This window comes from Glandiceps talaboti, chromosome 5, assembly GCF_964340395.1.
Source record: "Glandiceps talaboti chromosome 5, keGlaTala1.1, whole genome shotgun sequence".
NCBI lineage: Eukaryota > Metazoa > Hemichordata > Enteropneusta > Spengelidae > Glandiceps > Glandiceps talaboti.
In genome coordinates, this window is record NC_135553.1 from 12,785,732 (window position 1) to 12,806,338 (window position 20,607).

General features: G+C 35.1%; 2 protein-coding genes across 3 annotated transcripts; one reads left to right on the plus strand and one right to left on the minus strand.

Annotated features, from left to right (window-relative positions):
- Positions 1-640: 640 nt before the first annotated feature.
- Positions 641-11,481, minus strand: LOC144434894 (mixed lineage kinase domain-like protein). Its single transcript, XM_078123410.1, has 9 exons — positions 10,355-11,481; positions 9,100-9,243; positions 8,012-8,180; positions 7,159-7,265; positions 5,893-6,101; positions 4,909-5,057; positions 3,916-3,965; positions 2,441-2,590; positions 641-1,523 (listed from the first exon to the last, which is right to left on the minus strand). Exons 1-9 carry the CDS (start codon positions 10,827-10,829, stop codon positions 1,474-1,476), a joined length of 1,503 nt encoding a protein of 500 aa, XP_077979536.1. The 5' UTR covers positions 10,830-11,481; the 3' UTR covers positions 641-1,473.
- LOC144434895 (uncharacterized) lies at positions 11,461-17,176 on the plus strand. 2 transcript variants are annotated; one of them, XM_078123412.1, is made up of 6 exons: positions 11,461-11,623; positions 12,929-13,042; positions 13,557-13,792; positions 14,338-14,487; positions 15,295-15,433; positions 16,101-17,176. In XM_078123412.1, exons 2-6 carry the CDS (start codon positions 12,982-12,984, stop codon positions 16,394-16,396), a joined length of 882 nt encoding a protein of 293 aa, XP_077979538.1. In that variant the 5' UTR covers positions 11,461-11,623; positions 12,929-12,981; the 3' UTR covers positions 16,397-17,176. The 2 variants fall into 2 exon arrangements, with proteins under 2 accessions (XP_077979538.1, XP_077979539.1); XM_078123413.1 differs by having other exon boundaries at positions 12,933-13,042.
- Positions 17,177-20,607: the final 3,431 nt, after the last annotated feature.

Consider the following 20,607-nt stretch of genomic DNA (forward strand, 5'->3'; position numbering starts at 1 on the left):
GTTTTACCAATTAAATGTCCAAAACAAATTCCCCATTTTCCATCCATATGGTTCATCTTTCAAAAGTTGGTTTTTGAAATTTTCCTATGTTTATATAATGTCTCGGTTTTGGTCTCCCCTACAACTGTACAACCCACAAAAAAAACACTGGTGCGTTTGCTCGCTCATGGTAAGCAAGAATGAGACAAGACGTCGATAACTTATCACAAAGCATAAACACCACAGGAGCCAGTATCCCGTGACTCCCATAAATGTTTAGTGATAGAATGCAACATGGTATAACAATGGAGTGTGACCGTTAGTGTTCAATTATAAGCAAACTGATAAAAGCGTTGCTTGAACTTACATCAGAGGCACCCCTTGTTGTTTTTGTATCAGTTGTATTTATTGTTGTTTTAATGTAACTTTGTTGTTATATGAAATGTTTCTTTAGCTCACTTGATTTAAGCAAATTCACTGGTGTTTTTTTGTGGGTTGTATCAAAATACATATCATTCTCTAATTATGGGAACATGGGCCTATTTGAGAAAGAAAAGTTAAAACTGCAATAGCTGCACCTGAAACATTTTTTGAAACTTTTGCTAGATTATGACGTTAATCATAATACTATACATCTTGCACAGTATTATGATCACATGGCGCAATATATTCAATCAAATTGATTGTTGGGTCGGCACCCAAAAATCAGCAACCCCCATCCCATCCAAACACTTATCAACTCACCACTACACTACTTATAGATAAAGTATACCTCTAATTGTCTAATTATGTCTAATTATTGGTATTTTAACAATTTTCAGTGAATACATGGTTGGTTGTCAAAAATAGTAAATCAGTAACAGAGAGCGTAGGTTTAAACACTTTAAGTAAAACCCACCCAGTATTGTATAAATGTATGTGTTTTTAAATGAATATAACAAGATATTGGTTTTACTTCGGGTTAACTAATTATTTAGTTTGCCTAACTTAGCATGCTACAGATCTGACAATTACTAATGTTAATTAAACATACATCACTAGGTACAAATTAGAAATAAATCTAGAAATTCTTTATATGAAATCAATGTAACACAGAAAAATGTTGAGATTTGGCCCATGTCCCTTTAAAAGAAAATTTTTAAAAGGGAGAGTTGGAATTGAAGCCAGTAAACCTGAGATTGAATGATGTTTGGTTCAACAAAACTTAATAATATTACTATGGTTCTTATCTAACTTGACACAACTCTTTCCAAAATTGCTACATTTTCTTCAAATGTAGCAAAATATGTGTCAGATTTTTGTTGTGTCACATGATATTATTTCATGTTAGCTGACTTCAAATTGTAACTTCCAAGTCTCTTTAATCTGTGACCATGAGTCAAAGATAGGTGGAAACTTCTCAGTGATTATGGTATTGCTCATCACGAACTTGACAGTCTTCAGAGATCTTCTTGCCTTTTTTTCCATTCGGCAGAGACAAGTGCATGTAAGTGTTCACATGGAAGGCAATGTCGTGTAAATTAACCCAAGGGTGTCAACAATTTCTAGAAAGGAATATAAACAGATGTTAAACACAAACATTTCAGATACTTTCATAAAAAAGTCAGTCTACATGGTGGAACAACAAATAACAATGAATTACATATGAACAAAAAAAAGAAGATGATCATTGTAATTAGACATTTTTTTGCAATTTTCAACCTCAAATGCAAATTTCATATCTGCACACCCTAACTAATGTCCCAACCAAATACTAAGGCAAGCCCTTTTTATGTCAACTGGGACTTTGTAGGGGCCATATAAAAATTGCACACATTGAAGATTTCCAAGACACCATGTTCAAGTTATCTACCTTACGGTACATTCATTTTGCAATGACATGACTCTGAACATTCCAGATGAGGAACAATGAGGGCTGAATCACATGGCCATACATGACAAATTTATTAAAATGTGCCTAAAATAACTCCTTTAGTTCCTGACTTGATTTACAGCCAAGCTAGCAGTATACAGTTGCATTTGAAGTGTTTGTGAATGCCACCATTTTGGCTGCGGCAGAGCAAAATGATAGTTTTTGAAGGTATATTTACTCAACTATTGTTACCCACATTTCTCATGCGGATAAAAACAGTGTTTCCGATAATACGGCCTCTGAAAATAGTGTAGGTAGGTTGGGAGTTTTATTTTATTTTATCTTTCTAATTGCTTTTAACGTTGCAAAATCAAATGAAATGTCATTCAGAATAACCCTGCTTGATAGTTTGATGAAGTATGTACAGACATCACTGGGGAATGAAAACAGACATATATGAAGGTCAAGACTAAGAATTTCTTATCGTTTTATTTTTAAATGTTTACATAATGTTTAAGGTCAGTGGTAGGGTCGGTCGGGTTATCAGAAATACACTTTTTTAGAAAAGTATCCAGGATTGGACGGTGATACTGTAATGGAAAAACTCACCACCAAAGTTAGGAGGTCTCAAGAGTTCATTATGTGACCGACATCTATCAATCAAATTGCAAAGATCAGGTGGGCATGTACAGTCACTGGGTATTGGCTCCATCTTCTTCTTGTTTACCACATAGTCATCAATCTGTTTATCAGTCATTCCTTTACAAAAAATACAAGAAAAAAAAAGTTGATATATGTTCCATTTGTTAAAAGTATTTCTTCATCCATCCTAAAGTTGTTAATAAGGAAAAATAGGTAAAATGACATTCTGCATTCTCACTATTTTGACACTTTCATTTAAGACATCAGATAAGTTTGATTTCTTCCACTGTGAGTTTGTGTTCATGCCAAAAAGTTATAGACATACAGTATTGTAAGCCCTCATTGATGGAAATGTCTGAATGTGTACTTTATATCTGAACAATCATCTTTGTGGTACAAGTATACTGTGCTGCTACATAAACCAAAACACATTACTCGTATGGGAGTGCATCTATGCTCTTTAAAGGAGAATGCCACTAGCAAATAAACGTATTTCATAAAATTGGGTTCTGGAGAGCCATTTCTTGGTTTCTCATTGTAGACACCGTGGTGAAAAAGATATACAATTTGGTTTTTCTTGGCAATCGAGTGAAATTTATGTAATGTGAAATCCATGAAATGACCATCCATAACCCCAAGTATATGGAAATACCTTTTATTTGCTGGAGTGTCATCCCATTTTAAGGACAAACCATAGTTTTGTTACAAGACAATGTAAATAATGAATTATTAATGTGTCTGTGTATGTATATTGTGAGTCAGAGTTAAACACCAGACTTATGTATATATTCCAGTTATGTACAAAGTGAAGTGTACATTCATACTTTAAGTTAAAGGGAATGAAAGATGAGGCTGATTTCACCCTCGCTGCATTTCTTAAACTTAGAAATACAGTTCATTGCATGGCATCTCTAAAAGAGACCTATGAAATTTGCACATTTTGGTTCAGTAGTGAGCTACTGGATATTGCAGCATCATGGGAAGTAAACATTGTTTGGAGCTTCTTTTTATTCACACAGCTGACTCCAAATTATGGCATTGTTCCAAGATATATGATCATAGCTCATAACTTTATTTATTTCCCATGCTTACTCCTAGCATCCTGCAGGTCTTTTATGAACCAATTTTGACGAAGTCAAGTTTTGGTGCTCAATTTTTTTTTTCAAGGCTTTGCGATTCAGAGACAGTAGCAACAATTTTTCTGGGCCTCCTAAAATAAGAAGTTATGCAAAGACAAAATCAGCATCACATTACCATTTCAACATTTAATATTGGGAACAGTCAGATAGGCAGCCAGACAGACAAGTTACAGAGAGACATAAACATGCATGGACAGAAAGACCAAAGTGACACGCTGTAGTATCTTCCTTTGGGAGATGAAAAAATTGATGGCTGATACATGTATTAATGGTGTACATTTGAGGTGAAATGTGATGAAATACCTTCATATGGAGTCTTGAATGTGGCAATTTCCCACATAACGATGCCATACCTATAGAAAATTGAAAATGTCATCAGTTAATATGGGCATTTTGTGATATCATTAAGTTAATTATTGGTGGAGTGAAATTCTTCCTACAACTCTAATATGACAACGCCAACAAATTTGACTGCAGCAGAGACTGGCCACCTTTGAAAGTATAATACTCTGGCTTACGATTTTCACAAATGGTATATACATTGTACAAGTAGTAGGTGAAAGGTGCACTATCATATTTAGTGTGTTTCTATGATTATGGAGATGATATGCTATCTATCTAAGTAGACTTAATGTAAATAGTCTTAAATGTTATGATTATCATCTTTAAAAGCAAAATTAGGAATTATAACGTAACTACAGTGTAGATGTATTTGCTGGTTTGTGCTATGACAATCATACACATCATATTCAAAGTTATATATCATACAATCATTAGAATTAATCCAAGAAATTAGGAGTGTAGGTCGAAACTCGGATTTTCACGTTTTTGCGATCTTCAGTCGTCTGAAGATTGCAAGTGTGAAACTCTGAGTTACGATTTATGACCTCCTAATTAATAGGGAACTTGCAAACCCGCCATGTTGAATATTGCATCATGGGAAATGTGATAATAAATGCTAATCAATTAGTATTATGAACAATATTGTTATATTGTTTGTAACCACGAATGATCAATTCATAGTCACCCTGACCATTGTGGGAGGTTTATTTTATCAGTAGTTCCAGATTAGGTAATACGATAACCTCAGATAATCCCATAGTCCTTTGCGTCTGAGCATGCTGTCTGGATTGCAAGTTCCCTATTGGATTAAGTCAAAATGCTCTTTTACTAATATTGCATTGAACACTGTTCTCTCAAGTGAGATGCATCTATCAATACCACAATTATTGTGTATTTTTATTCACTTTCATTCTTAGAATTCTTAACTATAAAGAGAGAGACAAAATTACTTACGAGTATACTTCACTTCTCTCATTATACTTAAGATGAATGCCACTGGGCTGCAGATGTTCAGGTGCTATGTAAGTTAAATTTGTTTTTTTAGAACTACTGCTGTGTCGAGCTGCTGAACTCTTTGTCAAGCAAAAACGAACATCAGAAATCTGCAATACAACAAATACAATGGAAATACAGCATTTAGCCATCTTCTTCTAAAATTATTTACATCAAGTTTTCAAAGTATTTTGTGGACAAATTTTATCTTATGAAATCAGCAAATTGTGACTGTTTGCCAATCAACCAACCAACCAATCAATCAATGAATCAAAAATAGCTAGAAAGTACCTGAATCCAGTACACACTACTGATCAAAGTTGTTGAACAAGAAATACCCAGTAGAGGTATTTAAAATGCCCTTGCATAAAGTCTTAATATCTTTCCTGAATTTATCAAACATGAGAGTACGGCGTATTCAAAAAAAGGTAGTCTGTTCCATGTGGGGGTGGGGGGCATGTGAAAATGTGCAATCACTGTGAGATTCCATTGAGGCTAATGGGGTATATTAACCCCGTAGCAATCACTGATGTTACTGTGTCTTCAACTTTGATGTGTGACAGTCTCAATGAACAGTCTAAACAAATCATTGCCAGTTGTCAAATTCTACAGTTCAAAGTAGCAGACATGGTTTGATCACTGGTGTAGATGCTCACATCGTCACAAACCACGGCCTGTTTTACGGCAACGTTCTTAACGAGCCTCCCACTTAAAATTTATTTCGAAGTGTAGTGGTAGAAATAATAACTCTGGTTTGCGAGAATGAGATGCTCAATGACATACATACATGCACCTCTGTCAGCAAAGAAAACAAAAAAATCTTTAAGTAAAAATGAAGAACAAAATTTATCTAAAAACGTATTTTTAGTGACAGCTACTGAAATAAAATTATGTTACAAAAGTCCTGAAGCTTGATCATCACATTTTTCTCAAAAGTAAACTTACCTTGACATGCAAGTCTTCATTGACAAGAAAGGTCACACTTGAAACACATCTATGTAACATTGGTGGTTCTCCATTATGAATACGGAATAGTCCACTTGCTCCTTCAAGAGCCATTCGTATTTGAAGTCTGACGTTCAGATTGTGCTTTTTATGGTCAAGCACTTCTCTCAATGTCCATGGCATATATTCCATGATATGAAGGAATTTATCTGAAAATTAAAGAAAAATAATTTTACATTGGTGTAATGCTACATTACATCTACCTTAGGGACAATCAGATTGTCACGCAAGCTCAATAAACGAACTTCGTTCATTTATGGGGGAGGGGTCTGGCACCAAAGCGATTGCTGAACTTCATTTTTGCACTTCTAACCAAATTTTGAAAACTTTCATGCCTTCAATGATAACAAGTTCTGTATTTAATACTGAGACAATTATAAGTTAATTCAAATTTATTGATGTAAATGTGATATAAAGTGTTGGGTCTTGGGTTAGTATTTGTGTTTATACCACGTTTTAAAATCTGACCAACTGTAGGGATGGGATCCTACAATAGTTACTATGGTTTATACCACATGTAAACATGTGAATGTTGCACTAGTGAACCTATTTAGGGGGAGGGGGAGGGGGAGGGGGAGGGAGATGGGGTTTCGGCTTAAATGAACTTCTTTAATTTAAATGTAAATGCACGTTTTTTTCAATTAAATGAACTTCGTTCTTTTATTGAGCTTGTGTGAAATTGTGCGATCATCCCTTACACAAGCTGAGTTGAACACGTCTGAACAAAATAATATGGGATTTAGATGCAGGTTAATTTACATGTACATCACAAAAAACATGCATTTACATCATGGCTTTTGTGATGCTCAATGTACCAGTCTAAATGTTCAAAATCACCATTATTTTTCATGGTTTTCATAAAATATGATTGTGCAGGTACAATTATGTCCAAACATTTTTCTTCACTCAGCAGGAAAAGAACCCATAAAATTAACTACTCTAATAATCCTGCAATGTGAATGTTTGATGTAACATGCTCATGGCAGAAAACAAGGTGACCCTGGCTTCGTATAAATGTAATAATATACTGTTTTTATACATCTTGCTGTGCTCTTGTAAACAAATGATACATGGTGATACAACATTAATACCAAATGAAGGGAACTGTGACAATCTGATTACACAAATTTCACTTGATCTGGATGTCAGTGACAGCTTGAGATTGCAATTTGTTAAAACCGTAACAGGCATGCATGTTTCATTTACCTGGCTCTGTACAGATTCCAAATAGTCTAATGACATTCATAGCTTCTAATTTTTTCAGGTTCTCAGCCTCTTTTCTTAGGCTTAACTTCAGTTTCTCATTTGAGCCACTGTAGCAAGAAAGACCAGCATTAAAATACAGTTATTTATATGAAATCTGCAAAAAACAAACTATCTTGAATAGTGACTGAGTTATGGGAAATGTAGTGTTAGTCAATAAAAACAAACAGGTATTTAACAATGGGGCTTATAGTTTATGGGCAATCACACAAAGTCACACGGGGGGGGGGGGGGGGGGGGGGCTCGAGGCGGTCTGGCATCAATGAGATTGCTGAACTTCATGTTCACACCTCTAACCAAGTTTCAAAAACTTTCATGCCTTTATGATAAAAACTTCTGTATTTACTACTAAGATGTTGATAAGGAGATAAAACTTTACTGCCAATGCGAGATAATAAACAGTGCTGGGTTTACAATAGTATTTTGATGTGTTTATAACCGTAAGCAGGTTCATAAGGCTTAAAGTTCATGTTTACCCTCATGTTTTTATATTGCATCGATCGTAGTGGTGTGACCGCTACAATTTTCATCATGGTTCACATCATATATGAACATGCCATGTCGCACTTGTAAATGCTCGCTGGGGGTTTGGGGGGGGGGGGGGGGGGTTTGGGGTTGTCTAAATGAACAATGTTCGTTTATTGAGCTTGTGTGACATTGTGCAATTGTCAATGTATATAAACAATGCCAAAAAGCAAAATGGAAAATTGGGTTGGTCTCAACACAATTCAACTACAGAATTCTAGACGGTATGACTATCATCATAGGGTCAGTAAACACAAATTAATTTACTTACATCTTTGGAATATCGAACATCTTTACTGCTACAACATCAGATGTTGTCTTATAAACTGCTTTATATGTAGTTGAAGAATCCCCCTCTCCAATGACCTCTTTGATGCTCAGTTCACTGCTATTGATGTATTTCAAGTCATTGCGTGGTTGAACAATAATGCTGCCTCGCTCTATTGATATAATGGAAAGAATAGCAAGTTGGTTATTCCAAAGAATATTACTGATTGGATAATCCAACTACTTAGAACAAAATGACTTGTCATTTGGTTGAAATCTTCACAGTATGTGCAAAATCCAGGGTAAAGTATATGCTAGTATGGTACAGATACTGCTTAAATACAAAGATTGATACAATACAAATATTGTTTGATACTTTACAAATGCTTTTTGATATGGCATGAATATAGTTTTATATGGAACAGACATCACTGCATGAAAGTGTAGCATTTCGGGATCTCAGAGTCTGTATACATGATGGTCACACAGTGGAATTGCCAAAAATCCAGAAATGCCGCATTTCTGTTGTATGACCGTCATGTATACGGAACGAGAAACACCACTTTTTATGCAGTGTATATATATATGTAATAAGGTACAGATACTGTTTGATATGCCATGGAATTATTGTATGATAAGGTACAGATACTACTTGTTAAGTATCCAATTGGTACTATTTGATATGGTACATATATGGTCAGATACGGTAGAGAAACTATTTGGTATGGTAGAGATACTTGACAGTAGGGATACATTTGTACCTGTGTAACATGGTACAGATACTGCCCTATGCCTTGTTAAAGACCTTGCGTCATACAACTGTTTTAGATTGATGCTGTTAACTATATCTTTCAGTTGCTGTATTTGGTGAAATTTACTGTAATGTTAAAAGTTTAGTTAGTATAATTTCGTAAGATTTTTTGTTAGGCCAGATGATGAAATAGGAGCAGTGAAAGTAAGATATTTGTTGAGTTTTAATGTAGCAGACTTAGTAAGATTTTTGTTGAACCAGATGACGACAAATTGTTTCTTCTCATCTGATTAAACATCATTGCTTGCCAGTGTTAATATTGATATTTGTATCAAACTTACTTTCTGCTTCTCTCCTTTGGGCTAAAGCTGCTGCAATTTCACCATATATGCCAGTTAGATTTGATATGGATTCTGCCATTCTTTCATTTTCTATGTGTAGCTCTTGAAATCCCGAGTCAACCTCCTCTCTTAGAATGGTTTGGCCTGTAAACAAAGCGAAAGTACAGTCTGTGTATAAGAGTATGACAGAACCCCATGGTGTGCGAGTGCAAGTGTGGCATACTTGGGGCATTTTCATGAGTTCTTGTAATGTTCTCGGCAGCAGTACTTTCACAAGCTTAGCAAGTGAAAGTACAGCGGAAAACACTGCAAGCACAAATGCAAATACCCCTGAGTACCCACACTGACATGAGGTTCTGTTATTATTACAATGTACATATGTTTATCCAAAACAACAAATTTCCATAAAAAAATGACACTGCAATCACGCGCACTCATGTAGAACGAATGATAGCATCTTCATTTGCATATCATTTGCATGCAGGTATGCAATAATGTTTTCGGTTTTGCACTGCAGTGCAAATACCTCGTGTATGCGTGTATATCGGTGCAAGTAATCTCTGGTACATATGTAATTACTAGTAATACTGTCCTATAACAGTTCAACACATAACTGTTTTCCATCCTTTCACTATTGGCTTACTAATTATAAGATCACATCACCTTACTGATATGAACTACTTCTTCATAGTGATAAAAACGTGTATACAGACGTCCTAGTTATTTTCTATTAGTGATAGAGAGACTGTGCACTATGGCACTAGTACTAGAACAGGAGCCCTATGAAGTTGCTATAGTCTGCAGTTGCCAGAAGCAGCTTGAACTTGAATTTGAAAGATTTACATCTATAAATCAAGCAATCACTGTCAAGAACACATACTTTATGAAAAGACCTTTTATATTTCGGAGTGGGAACTTCCCATTTAATACTGACTAGCTATAATACTGACTAGTACTAGAACAGGAGCCCTATGAAGTTGCTATAGTCACCTTCAGCAAACATTTCAAACAACCCAGTCCTGATTCCCCCCCCCCCGTAATTACTGAAGGCTCCCTTACCACTGGAAGTTTAATGAGACTTTAATATATCAGTCATTGAATGACTCACACATACATATTTATGTTTATAAAAATACCAGTTTTGAGTTCAATAGCAAAGAATTGTGTGTCTACACCATGTTATCAATGGCAAGTTTTCTAACTTTGGGCTCCACCCCTTCAAGTGTTTCAACTTTGACCAGTTACTATCAGTTACCTCTCCTGATATCTTCAACCATTTCTTGAAATGACTTCCAATCATTCTTTTCATCCTCGATATCTTGTTGAATTTTCGTCGTTTTATCAAACATTTGATCGATGGTACTCTTCATAGTCGCATTCAGTCCCAAGGTCAAAGCTGGAACTAACTGATCAAGGCGAACGTTGATATCGTCAAAACGAGATTTTATTTCCTCTCTTTTCCATATTTTCCGGACAAAATGAATACTCTTGAACTCAGCGATGAAAGTTTTGGAAGACTTTAAACACTTCAGAAGATCTGCCAATGCTTTGCGATATACTTCCTGGTCGTTGGCATTCAAGTCTCTGACATGCTCGACGGGTTTAACCAGACTTTCAATCCTCCTTTTCAACCTTTTGCAACGGGTCTTGTTCGATCTCACCTCTTCTACTATCTTATAGATTTCTAAGGCAACTGTCAAGACACTTTGTACGATTTCAAGAGCCGCCATGCTTGACTTCGACTGTGTATCCTATAGTATGACTTATGACCTCGGTGTGACGCACATCCGGGTACTCCGCTAAAGGCTCGCAAAAACTTTGAATATTGTAGAAATTTCTACAAATGTCTTTCGTAGCTCGCTTTGGAAGCAAATGGAAGAGGACTTGTGATAATCAATATAGGGACAAATTATAAGAGTTCGACGGCATGTTGGGCCTACTACAACTCGAGTCTCGATCATAATTTCATATCCCAACACCACAGTCGCTTGTGAACTAATATTCCATTCCAGGATGGTGATATTCTAGTCTACGATGATCGTAATACACAACAATGACGTTACTATTGGTATTTACGATATTCATAAAATGCCAGTACCGTTACTGGTGACTTGTGTTGAGGGTCATGTCACTGATCTAGACCTGCATCGATGTGCACGGTCTGCAAGCAGGACTACACGCACTGTGGTGAGTGCATGGATACTGCATACTGGTACGGTGAGCAGCTCCTAGCTAGGCAGCGTTGCCATAAAAAGTCGTCTGCCACTACTTTCAGTCTAAGGCAAAGGATAAAATCGATGCGAAGAGTTTGGGGCACTGCCCGGGGGTGGAGTGGAGTGGAGTTGGGTGGATGGGGGTATACGGCCGGTAGGGTGCATGGGACGTAACTCTTCAGGAACTCGTTCGGAAGGTGAACTATATGTGCATTGTGGGATCGTGACCCGACATGAACCGGGAAGTTACCTGCAACTTCGTCAGTTGTTGTGCGAAGATCACCGATGTACAGAGTAGGCCTACTTATGCGGTAAATGGATGTTTCTTATAATTTTCCTTTTTTCTTCAAATGCAATAACCAGCAGATTGTCCCTTTGTGTGGTTTTGCATGAATACATCGCTGTTGAGATTACTGACGGGCCAAAGAGTTGTTGACTGTTGTTGTTTGCGACGACCAAACGATATTGTCCCGAGATATTGTTACATCAAAAGCCCAGGTCAAATGCATCCGCTATCACAAATCACTGTAGCTGCAATAATTGTAGCGGGAGTTTCGATTTTGCGGTGTTTTACTCCTCCTTTGAGCTTTTTTCGTTCCGTTTTTCAAATTAAAACAATGTTGAACAACCGCGGAACGAAAAAAGCTAAACATTAAATAAGATAATTAAACCACCAAAAAACCACCTCAAAATCTAAACTATTAAACGCTACAGGTTTTTTTTTTTTTTTTTTTTTTTTTTTTTTTTTTTTTTAAGCGAGAATCACTGCAATGATCACATGTACGTTTGCGAATATATGATGACAATACATTCTTCTAGACGTGTGAATACTTTGACGAACATAACTGGATGTCACTTTCAAAAGATTATAGGGCTGGCTGCACTTACAGAGATATTTAATATTAAATAGTACATATTCATTCAGTATCTGAGTTCAGACATTCGTAAATCTACTTTTAAATGTTTAATTAAGGTTAAAATACTGTACCCTTCATCACATTGTGTATTATATATATTTTTTTGTTATTTTGTATGTTATGTTATGTTATGTTATGTTATGTTATGTTATGTTAAGTTATGTTGTTGACAGTTGTGTTATGTTATGTTATGTCATGTTATGTTATGTTATGTTATGTTATGTTATTTTCAGTATTCACGTCTTTTTTATTTGCCACAGAGTATGTATTTTTGTATTTATAGTATAGAAAAAAATAAAATAATGAGTTACTGGGTTGTAACTTCAACATGTAGTATTATTTTGTGATAACTTAAAGAATGGCATGTAGTCTTTTTAGAAAGTTGAAAGTCCGCTGTTAACAGAAGTGAAAGGGTATATGTGCTATTTGATATTCCCTTGACTGAGTAAAATACAAAGCTATCTGGGGTATATAAGTATAGGGTAATATCAAATTATTGTTCAGATAAACTTTATATCAGTTAGTTATAAACTATCATATTCTTCATGCTAGTAAACTTAGTACAGAGGTTAAATGTTTCTGTGTAAATATTATGCAGATATAGATGTCAAATCCATAATGCACACCATACATGTATGATGTGTTACAGTGAGTGTGGAAAAAACTCTAACAATTAACTCTAAAATGTCTTTCCATCAGTTAGGATTGGTCCTGAGTGATAGTTCTGTCATACTGCATGTGAGCAGAAACTAATGGTGATGGCTACCAAAACACATAAAAGTCATTATGAATCTAATGAAACTGGTTATTCAGGTAAGCATACTATCTCATGTCAGATTTCTTAGTGCATCCACTTTACGGACTCTGCCAAAACAAAGTGGGGGGGGGGGAGGGGGTGTTGACTTGCTTGGGTTCTATCTATTCTGTATTCATCTGTATGTGCATACATTCATCCTCCATGCACAGCCATCATTGACATGCACTATCAGATTTCACTCAAACTTGATACAAAAGGTTATGCACTACACTTATTCTATGCTAACAAAATGAAAATCAGAATTTATATACTTTTACCAATGGGAACTACAATCATCATATGGTCATTCATTAATTTTGCTGCTAGCTAGTTAGATTTTCAAAAGCCAAATGATGTATATTTCCTGAAAAATCAACCACAGTGCAGTACAAAAAATATTAGTACAATCCAACTCTTAAGTAATTCTTCAAATGGAAGAAAAATAATACAAATATAACAAATTTTGGTCCTTGAATATGATGTTTTAACAAATAACTTGATTAGTTTTGTATATCTGCTTTATATTCATAGTTGAAGAGAGTACACAATGGAAAGGTTCTTTGAGACTAGTAATCCACTCTGAGAAGACACAGAAAGATCTTGACAGTGGTGATGCTAGTAAAAGAAGAGATATTTTCACTAAAATAAAGGCTGTTTTTGAAAAAGATGGATCAGACCCAGAGGTGTATGATGTTGATATTAGAAATGATAGAGTGGTCATTGAATTAGTATTCAAGTCTGAGGATTGCTGTTTTACTTTTTTGAAGGTTGGTAATTAGTATTTGTTTTGATATCTAACTAGAAATTATAACCTAATATCATGTCAATTTCTGAGAATAAGTTTACATTCAAGCAATTAATTATCCATTTATGACAGACATAGTAGACAATTTAGTTGACATTCCATTTTGTGCACACTTTGTTGCAAAATCCTCTTCTCTCTTACAGTCCCATAGGCTTCCCTAAATTGTCTTTATGTGTACCTTAACCAAGCAGCTAGCAGCTGATACAATGCCCATGTTTGCTGCTCCTGCATTGGCTACATGAGCAATGCACTGGTATGACATGGCAATTTAGCCAGCAAGACTGTTATGCTTAGTTTATATTGTTTATATCGAATTTATAATTTGGAATCTATTGTCATCTAACTACAAGTATTTAGGTTAAACTTGACTTACTGTGAAGTTATTTACTTCGTGAGGTCAACAATAGTAACTGAAGCAACCATGTGTTGTTATGCTGTTGACATAGACATGTGGATATTATAAATATCATAAGGCAAAAATAATAATAAATTAAAATTTCTTTACAGAATCATTTTACTCAGTGTACACACAAGAGAGTACTGCAGCATGCTCTATATAATGATATTCACGAATGTCAAATCTTTGTTGGAGACAAATACATTAAGCCAGCTGATTATGAAAAGAACATATCTTCAGCAGTCTGCCTGGTCAACCAAGTAAGTCATCTTTATATCATATCAAATATGAAATATTCAACACCAGTAAGGAACAATTCTAACTTGGATATTCTATATTACCCCAATATGAGTATGTGTGAATGGGGATATTAGGTGGTTATTTGTTCAACCTGGATAATAACATGAAGCAAATGTAAAAATGCATGATACGGAGCTTTCTATTTTTATGACCCACTGATTAAATGTTTACTAAGTGTGTACTGTTATTGTAATTATGATTATAATTTAAGTAGAGAGCTAAAACATAAATTAATGCAGACAATAGCAATTTGATAATGGGTGCTATTTGCTCTCTCATAGGACTTTAAATTGTTATTAAATCCATTATCTGTGTAACATCTTATGACTTACTCCAAGTGTTTTTATTACCATGGAGTAACCATTGACATCACATTTCAAACTCACTATATATATAATTGTATGTCACAGGCAATAGCTATAGTGACTCTAGAGAATGACAGGCTCTGTGTTAGTAGACCAAGTATGGAGCCTTTAATAATGACATGGGGAGGGGCAGGGGAAAGGGAGTCACTTTTTACAAATTGGTTCATGGCAAGAGGTGGGGGTATTTCCTCTCATGACTGACGCGTTTCTGCTGCACTTTGAATTGCTATTCTCATGATGCTGTTTCATATTTGTTGTGTCTGTGTGTCACTATGGTTCTGAAAGTATGGCTGTATAGAACCTGAAACCACTTATGCAAATATCCAGAATACAACACATTTGCATTTACACCCATGTCACAGTGTCGGCTGGTTCTATCATGATTGTGTAATATATTTTCAGAATCCACTTCCCAACAAAAATTCTGAAATGATAGATGATGTAACTGGTAAGATGGATAACCTCAGCATAACAGATGCAGCTGAATCTTGTGAACAAAGTTGTGAAAGTACATCAACTCAAAGTCAAGAAATTGACTACAGTAAGTATTTGTACAACCATTTGGACATTTTTTGTCAAGAACATTAACAATTCTGTGATGTTAATTACTTTAATAAAAAAACAACCAATCACAGTATGATTATTGTGAAGTTGTTTACTTGTTCTTAAAGTTCTCATAGACAGTGTACATAGTGGCTACAGGATTATACGATTACTTCTTTAAGATGGATCTGTCATATACATACTAGACTAGTGTACCATTTATTCATAGAGTTTGCACACAAACATCAAACCAGTATACACATTACAATGTGCAACAAGAAGGCAGTGAAGAAAAGTTTTTTTTTTAACCAACAGACTATTATGAAAAAATGATTACAAAGTTTCAGAACTTAGTAGTTTTTGTTGTGGACATGCCTTTACATGCACAGTCAACAACAGTATTTGTGGCTGAGTGGTTAAACCACTGGCTTCTAATGGCTGTGATTTGAGCCCTAGCGTGGATTTTAGTAAATCTACCAGGCTAATTAAGTAAGTGACTCTACTCAACAGTAGTTTTTCCCTAGGCTTCTAATTTTCTCACACAGTAGCACTGAACCCAAAGTCTTCAAATTTACAGGTGTTATTCACCTGTGTTCCTGATTTCATTGAAGTCAAAGATTTCTATAGAAATACATATTAGATCTTATTATCTTTGTGTTCTCCAGATAATTTGCAAAGACCCATCACCAGAAATCAGCAGCTTGAATTCCAAAGAATCTTAGGTGGTGATAAGTGGCACGATGTTGCAAAACGGTTAAATGCCCTTGGTTGTAAGTTTCTAACTGATGCCGATATTGACACCATAGATGTCGACTGCCGAGACACGCCTGAGAAAACTTATAAAATGCTGAGGAAGTACATTGACTCTGAGGGAAAAGATGCAACTCTTGGTCGCCTTGTAAAGGCAATGGTTCTTTGTGGTTTTAAAACCCAAGCAGAAGAACTTATTGCCGTTGAATAAATATATACACTTTTGGCAATGCAGAATTTTACTTTTTAGTGTTTCTGATATCTCATTAATCCATTTGAAATGAAGGAACTTTGTGCTTCTGTGAGATCATCTTTTGTGATTGGATTACCAGCTGCAGTGCTTCTAACTATTGCAACACATTCACTTAATGTTTATTGTGATTGGATTGCGATGGACCAGTTGCAGCTCTTTCTAGCTAGTATGAGACATTCATCCAGTGTTTAATGTGTGAATCCCCACAATGGCACATTGAGTTGCTTATGAAATCTTCTAGCTGTCAACTGCAAACAGTTGCAACCTGGGTGACATTTAACCAATCTGATTAAAATCTGATGTGGTTAACATGGCTTGATTCCGATATCTAAATAAATTTTCTTTGTTAATTGTCTTTTATTTTCATGTCATTGTTCCAGGAGTGATTCCAGCCTTCCCATGGTGGCAATCACCCCGGAACAACAAAAATTGAAAACAAACGACACTAATCAAAGGAAATAGAGGTAAATAAAGAAATTGAACGTCTTTCACCACATTAAATTTTAATCAGATTGCATTTAATAGAGCAGAACAGTGACACTAAATGAAAACTTGAAACTTCTTTGAATGTGATAATACATTGTAATATTGTAATAAGGGATCTCCCTATAATGTACACCATGCAATTATCATCCCTTGCATATACTTTTATGGATCATGATCAAATACTCACTATGGAATCTGAAGTCTTGTGAAACATGGATGAATAAAGTCTTGTCAAAAGACTTCAACCAGAGACAATTAGAGTAGGGGTAGGGGTGGTGGTGGTGGGGGGTCAATCCGGCTATGCACATATTACATTTCAGCCACTCATGCTCAGCATCTTGAGTTCATAATGTGACTTCTTCTCTTTCTACCGAAACTGTTAATTTACATGGTCAACAGAGAATTGATTAAAATCGTTTTTTTTTCTGAATAGTTAGATAGGGTTTGAGATAGTAATAAATATAACATTTTAGACAATAACCAGTAACACAATTTAGTAGTCACAACAGATCATTGTTTTTGGGGACTTGTAGATCATTGGTTTTGGGGACTTGCAGAAGACTATTTTTTGTGAATGTCAGTTCACAGTGATAATTTAAAATATATGACTATAAATACAAAACATGTTTGTATAAGTGGTATTGTGTCAGGTCATAGGTATTCCTCACATAATAATGATGTAAATTATAATGAACATCTGCAAGACTGATCTGATTGCCACCAATGGCCCGGCTCCGTCCATCACCAACCAATCTGACATGTTTTTAGAAAGGTAAAACTATGTTTTCAAGTATGCTAAAATTATCTTATGTGATTGTTTCTGTAAAATTCTGTACTACTTATGGACTTGCAGGTTTTGTTTTAGTTTGCTATTATGTAGACATGTTACATTCAGACTTGTTAGAACATTTTCCATCAAAAGTACTAAATACAGATTCAAATGAAATGTAAATTTTCCTGAAAAATGTTTTGATATTTTAAGTCAACAAACCAAATTATGAGAAGTCTATTTTTACATGAAATTATTCTGTGTAATGAACAAAATGTACTTATCCATTAATAAAGAAAATAAGTTTAGAGAAGTTAATGTATAATCGTTTCCTGTTATGAACAGTAGAAGTTGGGCAACTTCTGTATTGAGGGAAAGATGGTATGTACATGACATACTACCCATTCTAATGTGTATTGCTCATAATGTCCTGCCTCTGCAAATTGGGTTTATGTAATTGGAGACCTGTCGTTTATTGTGCAAGTGGAGTAGGTATATGGCTGAAAACATTAAGTTCATCAGTATGGCATATCAAGGGAATTACAAAATGTATAGGTTATACACGGCTTTAGCTGTGAAAAATCATGCTGATGTTAATATATTGCTGTTGTTTTCCTCTTGATAATATGTCTTCATCAAAGACATAGCCCCAAATCAGTAAATGTGCTATTTAATCAGTGTTTAAAGTATGGTCCTACCATTCACTGGAATGACTAGAAAAAATATCTATTCATAACATAAAGTGATGTTAATAGATACAGACACACTGCAGGAGAAAATGAGCATCTGCTGAACAAAACATTCAAAAGTGACACAAGATGTGGAGATAAATGATGAATAACCATCGAACTTTGTTTAGCAAATTAAAATTTGGGCCAGAAGATTGATTTACAAGGTCAAAGGAAGGTCGGTTTGTAAACAGAATGCCAATATATAAAAACATCGATGCATAACCTTGAGTCTATACATCGGAAACTTCAAACATATTAATTGCCAATTGACCTTGAATATGAAGGTCAAAGTCATGAGATATTGTATTATAAAAAACATACTGCTGATAATATTGGTGACAGCTGTAGACAATTTGATGGCCCCATGAACAAAACGACCACTTTGAATATGAAGGACAGGTCAAATTTATTTGTCTGGATAGAAAGCTTGCCTATAACAATGTGTGTACACGCTTCAATGTTGTCTCTAGGCATGAAAATTCCAAAGTTATTGAGCAATTTGGCATTAACCAATAAGATGAACGTCAAGGTCAAAGCTAGTGTTTGACTTAATAACTTACTTCTGTAAATATGGTGTTCTCAGTTGAATGGTATCTCTAGCTAGTTTACAAAACTTCAAAGGTTATCGAGCAATTTCCTGTTTGACCTTAAAGAGGGTCAAGATCAAATGTTAGGGTATAAAAAGAAAGCCTCCTTCCGATAATATGGGTGTAGACACTTTATTAGATTCTTCATTATATAAGTATATATTCAAGTTTTTGCATTATGGCTGAAAGACAACTGTCGGCTGGTTTACCTCGAAAAGGAAGTCAAGGTCACCACTGGTAATGTGGGGTAGACATTTACGTGACGCCTGTATTCACTAGACATATTGAGGTATGGGGAGAATGTGCAATCTACTATACATGTGACCTCCATTTCGCCATAAAGGTAAAGTTCACCAAATTACGTGACTTGCAATTGTATCGTATAGTGTTTGACATTAGTGAGATCTGGTTGTAATGAAGTCATATAGTGAGTGATATGTGGCCGACAGACGGATGGGTCATTCCCATACACACCCATTCGAGCGGGTATTGACTGTTTAGGTACTAAAAATAGTAGGAATCTACATCTAATATCAAACGCTTGTTACAAAATACCTCAAATTGTTATATATTAAATACACACGACACAGGAAACCCTTTCACAGTTTGTTGCATACCTGTTAAATGATTTATACTGTTTTAAACTTTTATAATGATAGCCTGCGTAAAACGTATACACCAAGCAGCTAGTGTAGTTTAAGTCATTTATTATACTTATGTGGAGTTACGACACAGATAATAGTAAAAATAGTCTTGAAGTATATACAGAAATAAAATTAATTAGTCAGTCAGTGGGCAAAAAGTATGGTTTGTTAGCGATAACATGGCCTCAGAAAATAGGGTAGGTAAGTCAGGATGTTATTTTATTTCATTTTATCTTTTTAATTGTTTTATTTTTGAAAACAATATTGCTTTGACCCCAAAACAAACAAAATGTCAGTCAGAATACCCATTCATGTGATAATTTGATGAAAAATGTACATACATCGCTCAGAAAGATAACAGACATCCGTGAGGGTCAAGAAGACAACGAATTATTTATTTTTTGTGATTATCGGATTTTTGGCCTTGGCATAGTTTTTACTAAAAACAATAATCCTTGATGCTTGAAATACAACATGTACATGTACAACTACAAAGAACAACAACAACAACAACAACAACAACAACAACAACAACAACAACAACCACCACCACCAAAATAAAACCCAACAAAGCGTTTCAGGCAACCCCATATGTTGCTTTCTGATTTCTAAGGGCTTTAATAATTAATACATTTATTGTTTAATAAAATATCATATCCTATTACTTTTAAAATTGGGTTTCAACCACTAATACGAGAGAGGAACAGTACGTATCTGCTTTATTCATTTAATGTTTATAGACACGCACTTCACTAGTTTGTTGGGTGATACGACTGTTGTTCTCAGTACAATCTGTGTTGTAATTATAGTTTCCTGCCCCAACATAAACAAGATGCTATTTTACACTTATACTCCCACAGTAATCCTGTTTACGGCGCTGAATGATTGACTGCGATAGTAAAACAGAGCTGTCTGCTAGAATAACATCTGAAGGATTAGGGGAGAACCATTT

Excerpts from the sequence above, each read along its gene's own strand:
- LOC144434894 (XM_078123410.1), bottom strand. The coding sequence starts at position 10,829 with ATGGCGGCTCTTGAAATCGTACAAAGTGTCTTGACAGTTGCCTTAGAA. Across the intron at positions 7,266-8,011 it reads ATGTTCGATATTCCAAAGAT|TGGCTCAAATGAGAAACTGA; the intron begins GTAAGTAAATTA and ends TTCTTGCTACAG. Across the intron at positions 1,524-2,440 it reads GAGACCTCCTAACTTTGGTG|AAATTGTTGACACCCTTGGG; the intron begins GTGAGTTTTTCC and ends ATTCCTTTCTAG.
- LOC144434895 (XM_078123412.1), top strand. The coding sequence starts at position 12,982 with ATGGTGATGGCTACCAAAACACATAAAAGTCATTATGAATCTAATGAA. Across the intron at positions 14,488-15,294 it reads CAGTCTGCCTGGTCAACCAA|AATCCACTTCCCAACAAAAA; the intron begins GTAAGTCATCTT and ends ATATATTTTCAG. Across the intron at positions 15,434-16,100 it reads AAGTCAAGAAATTGACTACA|ATAATTTGCAAAGACCCATC; the intron begins GTAAGTATTTGT and ends TGTGTTCTCCAG.